Below are 5,715 nucleotides of genomic sequence, written 5' to 3' on the forward strand. Positions count from 1 at the left end.
GTGGGGGCAGGGCACCTCCTGCTGCTTGGAATTAGTGGCTGGGGAGTTATTTAACAAGATGCCGGGAGTGGAAGGGCTGTTGCACGCAGTGGACTATTCCCCGGAGGACTGGCATTTTCAGGGCCCACCAGGGAGCCTGCATCTCTAAATGCATGTGTTTGTCGCTGCTGTGCGTGTCCCCAGCACATCAGGAGCATGCCCTGCACCCCCCGCCTCCCTTCCAGGCAGGCCCACCCAGAACCGGAGCAGCGAAGAGCCTGCCGCTCTCAAGCTGGAGGCAGGGAGGCTGAGACTGGCAGCGAAGGGCATCCTTCCGCCTTAGAGCCGGAGGGACGGGTGGCAGCAGCCTCAGGTATGCCCGTGACCCCCAGCCCAGGTGTTTCAGCCGCTGCAGCGATACCCAGGGGAGGGCGGCCCAGGGCTCCGGGGCTGCGCTGCCTTTTTGCACTGCTCCAGTCAGGGGCCAAGGGAACATCTCCTCCTGGCAACGCAATGCGGGATCATCCCCATAGCTGGCAGCCCAGCACCTTCCCCGCTGCTGGAGGAGCTCCCCTGGGCCTGCAGGGCTGAAGCTGCCAGGCTGCGTGGCATGTGCATGTCACCAAGCGGCTGCCGGCTCCGTCCCCAGGCAGAGGCGGGCGCTGGGCCGGGATGCAGTGCAGAAACGCCACGCGTAGGCCAGCTCCGGGCCCATGGGGTGCCCATGGCAGGGCCCAAGATGCCTTGGGGATGGCCCCCCCCATGCTCTCCCTCCACGGAGCGGGGAGCGTCTCCCCCCAAAGCACAATGCCCCTTTCAGCTCGGCAGGGAGGGCGAGCATCCAAGCATCTGCATCGGCTGGGCTGCAGGCCAGGGAGGCGCCTGAGTGGGCCTATTGTCTGCTCCAGGGCCCCATTGTTTCTGCCCCAGCTGCAGGGCCCGATCCGGGCTCCGGGGGAGGGACCGTGCCCCCCTGGGCTTTCCTTGCAGGCTGCCACCCCGATGCAGTGTCAGGAATCGCCTCCCCTCGACGTCCGCCCCGCAGCACCGTTGGCATCAGCTCCCGCCCTCTGCCCCTCTGCTCGGCAGGGTGAACCAGGCCTGGCTCTTCCAGTCTCCCCTCCTTGCCCTGCCCCGGTCCAGTGTGCAGGCGCCTCTCCATCCCAGCACTGCTCCACAGGTCCCGCCACTCCTGCCCTGCATGGGCTCGCTCCTGCCTCTCTTGGAAATGCCACCGCTGCCCGTGTGCGTCGCCCTGCTCCTCAGGGTCACCACCACGATGCTCTCCCCTGGCACGTCGCCCGAGCCATGGCCGCGTCTCCTCAGCCGGTGGCACGGCCGCACGCCCATCTGGTACGCCAAGGTCACAAGCGGAAAGAGCGAGGCAGCCGGCTCCCCTGTCACCGCCGCCAGCCTGACTCCCCTCCCAACACCGCATCACCAGCGCTTCCCCTAATCCCCCTCTTCTCCCGCTTCACGAATGGCCTCAAGTGCTTTGCTGAAGCCCCGGGAGCCGAGACCCGCTGCACCGCCTTTGTCTGGGAAGTCAGCTGTTATCAGAAGGAGCTGTCAGGCCCGCCTGGCGCCATCTCTTTCACAGACAACCCACCGTGCACTTCATTCAGCCCCTGTTCCCTTCACCTCCAGGTCTTTAATTATCCGTCCCTCGAGCCTACCACCAGATTTAGCATCTGCTCTTGCCCAGAGCCCTTCCCTGCACCGCGGAGGCCGCGTTGGCTGCTGCCCGGTGCCTGCCCAGATGCGGCCGCTTTGTTCCAGACACTTGCGCCCAGCCCCACACCTCGCGCGCCGAGATGCAGATTGGCGTCCCCCGCCCTGAAGGTTTTGTTTCTGCCTCTGAGGCCGTTTCCTTCTCCTCGCTGGCATTAGTCACCCCCAAGGTCACTGCCTTCATGAGCCCCTGGGACCAGCAGGTAGCATCCCTGCCTGCCCGCCCCGGACACCCCTGGAAACGCGGCGCTGTACTCACCGGAGGTTTCTGGGGTAGATGAACGACTTGTCCACCCTGAAAAACAAGGAGAGAGGGGTCAGAGGGGCAAGCCCTGGCCCTGACCCTAGAAGTCAGGTCTTAGAAAAGCAGGGCTGGAAGGAGCCACAGGGGTCACATCCCCTCCAGGCCCCCACTTGTCCAAACCACCCTGTGCAAATCCTTGTCTAACCCATGCAAGCAACCCCGTCACGCAGCCACGGGGCCCAGCGCTCCCATCCCGCTGGGGCCCCGTGGCACCCACCATCCAGTTGCTGCCCAGGGGCGTTAGGATCAAATCCAGACTAGCCAGCACCCCCAAGGCTGATGCAGAGGGGAGCACGGAGAGGGCTGGGGGAAACCGGGCCTGTAAGCCTGGCTGGAAGAGTCATGGGGCAACTGAGAAGCAGATCCCGGGGCAGGGGGAGTGTGGCAGGCTCCCCGTCCAGATGGCACGAGGAGAGGCTGTCGGTAGGGTCAGGGGGGTCGTGATGGCACCCCAGCATCAGGGGGACCCTCCCCAGGGCCCTGGCATGATTGAGAGAGCAGCTCGGACCACGGAGCCACGTGGATCCTCTCCCATGGAGCAGGGGAGGGAAGCCGAGTCTCCCAGGCTGGGCGCTCTGGATGGGAGCCTGGTCCAGCACCAAGGGGCCCCGCTTGCGGAGACGGTCGCTCCCTCTTGTCCGGCAGCAGCAGTGGGGCAATCTGTGCCAAAGGGCAGGGGCACAAACAACAAACAAGCCCAGGCCTCCAGCCTCGGCCCTGGAACCAGTCTGACCGGCCGCACCGTGCTCCCGGCTGTTTAGGGTTAAATACGGCGCGTTTGCAAGCACCAGGCCCCGGCTGCTTTCCCCGGCACCGACCCCCAACACGCAACAGGGCTGAGACCACGGCTCTCCACCCCTTGGGCCACGCTGGCTCTACTTGGGAGGACAGAAGGGTACCACAGCCAGGCAGACTCCTCGGACAGACCCCAGCAGGTCGGACAGCTTTTCACCCCGTTGCCACGTCTGGGTGTACCATGTGCATTGTGTTGCCCCATCAGCACCCCTGGGAGGTCTTTGAGGCACCCCGGGGGCTGCAGCTGGCCTGAATCACGGCGCAAGGCTCTGGAGCTCGTGCCAGCTCTCAGGTGCACGCGACGGGCACAGCCAGACACAGCCACCACTCAAGTGGAGGGTCGTAAAGGGCCCGGGTCCGAGCTCAGCCCCACTCCCCTGACATCGGGGCACCAGGGCACGCCACGGCTGAGTTGGCCCAGGCTCCAGCGGGGCAGTGCTGCTCGGTCCCAGTACGGGGCCTGGCTCCGGGCACCCGCTCCTTGGTGTCCCCTGACCCCAAACAGGCTGGTCAGTCTCCTGCCCGTTTCTAGCCAGCGCAGCAACCAGGTGCTTTGGGGGTGGGGGGTAGAGATGCACCAGGGACGGGGGTTAAACTCTTGGTTTCCGCCTATGCACCTCCACCTGCCCCGGCCATGTTTTTTGCAAGCCGTGTATTGGCAGATGGGGCTCGATGCAGCCACGTCGCCTCCTGACACGCAGGGACAGCACCAGGGCACCTCTTCGTTGCAGGGACGAGCGGGGTGTGAAGGCGATGGCAACGCAGCAGAGCTAGCTGAGCCTCTCCCGCCCCGTTACGCACCCGTGAGGCCTGCCAGGGAGGGGGGGTTACGGGAGCGACCACGTCTTTGCCACGAAAGCCCCAGGGGCAGCACGGCAAGGGCCGCGCCGAGAGCCAGCACGCGGCAGGGGCCAGAGCCAGCACACCTGGGCTCTCGTCCCAGCCCAGAGCAGCTGGCAGGGCTCGGGGGGACGCACGGAGACAGCCAGGGCCACAACACGGCTGTCGAGGCAGCTGCCCCATCCCGGAGCCCGTCTGCCGCGATGCTGCAGGCGCTGGCGACGCAGGTATGTGCTGCTCCCAGCCCGCCTGGCCCCGCGGCTCACGCTGCCTGCTCCACTGTCCCCGAGGCCTGGGGACGGGCCGCGCGGAGAGGGTTTCCAGGCAACAAATGCACCGGGGGCCGCGGGGGAGGACACGCAGAGGAGTAAACACAGGCCTGCAAGACAACGGGGACCGCTCCCTCCTGCCCCGCTGCAGTCCTGGCTGGGCCCAGCAGGGGGCCAGGGGCATTGGGGCAGCTCCGGCCTCTCCACCCGGGGATGTGGGGGCAGCTTGGGCCCGAGCCCACGAGGGCTGGGGGCTGGTCTGCTTCACGCCCCCGCCTGAGCCCAGACACGAGGTGCCGCCTGCCGCCCCCACGCCCTGTGGCCCCCTCCCCCGGGATTTCTCAGTGGTGCTAGACGGCCGTGGCCCGGGCAGCATCCAGCACCTGGCCCCAGCGTGAGGCCGCCTGGACCCGGCCCGGCCTGGGCAGGACAGCACCTGCGGCCCCAAATGACATGGTGGGGAGGACAGCTGCTAGCACCCGGGGTCACGGCCCAGCCCCGGGGGCAGCAGCACGGTGTTCACCCTGCCCAGCTGCCCCATCGGCCGTGCCGCTTTCTCCTTGTTGCCCTGTGCTCTCTGCCTGATTTGCTGCTCTGCTTTCTGCTCCCTGCCCTATCTGCTGCTGCATTGCCTTCCCCCTCCCTGGTCTGCCGTGTGCCACACACAGATGCCACTGGTGACATGCGTGCCACAGGTTGCCCATGCTCCCTGCCGGGCTAGATGCTCACACCAGCCTGCTGCAGCCCCACAGGCCAGGACCAGCCCCCAGGCACCTTAGCACCGATGTGGATCTCCCCAGGTGTGACACCGCCCACACCCACAGGAGGAAAACAAGCTCCATCAGTGCGGAGGGGGAAACTGAGGCACGAAGCGGGGAAGAGCTATCCAGCCAGCCAGCGGCAGGGCAAGTGGGACCCAGGAGCCTAGGCATCCAGTCTTGGGCGCTTAGCGCCAAGGCATCAACCCTGTGTCCCAGCTGTGAGAGGTGGGCTGTGCCGCCCCTGGCCTGTGCCGCGCAGGAGCCCGCGCCATGGCGGAGGCACCCCGTGCCCACCCGTGCTCTGATGCCTTCGGGGGCAGAGCGGGCCCGGGCAGGGACAGGGCGTGGGGAAACGGGGCCGGAGCACAAGGAACGGCCTGCACTGGCAGAGCTGGGCTGGGAAGTGGGAAGTGGGCTGGGCCTGGGGGATACTGGCTGAGCTGGGGGAGGCCTGGACGGGAGAGCAGGGGCTGGGCCCAGGGGCGCGGGCAGAGCTGCACGACGCAGAGCCCCCACGCCGCGGCACGTACCCTCCGTAGGCCCCGAAGGTGAAGCTCCGCTTCCTGGCGCTCATGCCGGCCGCCCGCTCCAGTCGCCAGCTCCTGCAGCTGCAGAGTCCAGAGTGGCAGTGACTGCCCGGCCTCGCCTCGCATCGCCTCGCCCAAACCCCTCCCCACCGCCTCGGCAGCTTCCTTCCAGCCCCACCGGCTCCGGGCAGCGCAGGCAGGCAGGGCCGGGGCTCTCCGCGCCCGCCAGCCTGCGATTCTCCACCCCCGGCGGCTCTGGAGCAGCTGGCACCGGCTCTCCGAGGGACCCATTAGCTCTGCCTTGGCAGGAGGCCCGAGGGAGGCCCTTAGCAGAGGCTGGGCCAGAACTGGCAGGCACCGGGCACACAGCTGGCATGCCCACCGGGGCCCCGCCAGCAGCAGGGATGCTCTTTGCTTTCAGGGCACTGCTGTGGGGAAGCTTGCAGCAGCCCCCATGCCCCGGCACGGGCTGGTGGGAAGCCCCGGCGTGGCCGAGCGGCGGCGATGCT

The 5,715-nt window shown here is 67.5% G+C and overlaps 1 protein-coding gene across 1 annotated transcript in view; it reads right to left on the reverse strand.

The window, feature by feature from the left end:
• The window catches only part of RAP1GAP (RAP1 GTPase activating protein), a 76,406-nt gene extending 71,059 nt beyond the window's left edge, over positions 1-5,347 (reverse strand). Inside the window, exons 1-2 of the mRNA XM_019512012.1 lie at positions 5,210-5,347; positions 1,970-2,005 (exon numbers count right to left, since the gene is read on the reverse strand). Coding sequence (XP_019367557.1) covers positions 1,970-2,005; positions 5,210-5,253 — 80 coding nt within the window. The 5' untranslated portion in view covers positions 5,254-5,347. The remainder of the gene's footprint in view (positions 1-1,969; positions 2,006-5,209) is intronic.
• Positions 5,348-5,715: the final 368 nt, after the last annotated feature.

The sequence above is a fragment of the Gavialis gangeticus genome, unplaced genomic scaffold (assembly GCF_001723915.1).
Source record: "Gavialis gangeticus isolate Ggan-Ray unplaced genomic scaffold, GavGan_comp1, whole genome shotgun sequence".
Lineage (NCBI taxonomy): Eukaryota > Metazoa > Chordata > Crocodylia > Gavialidae > Gavialis > Gavialis gangeticus.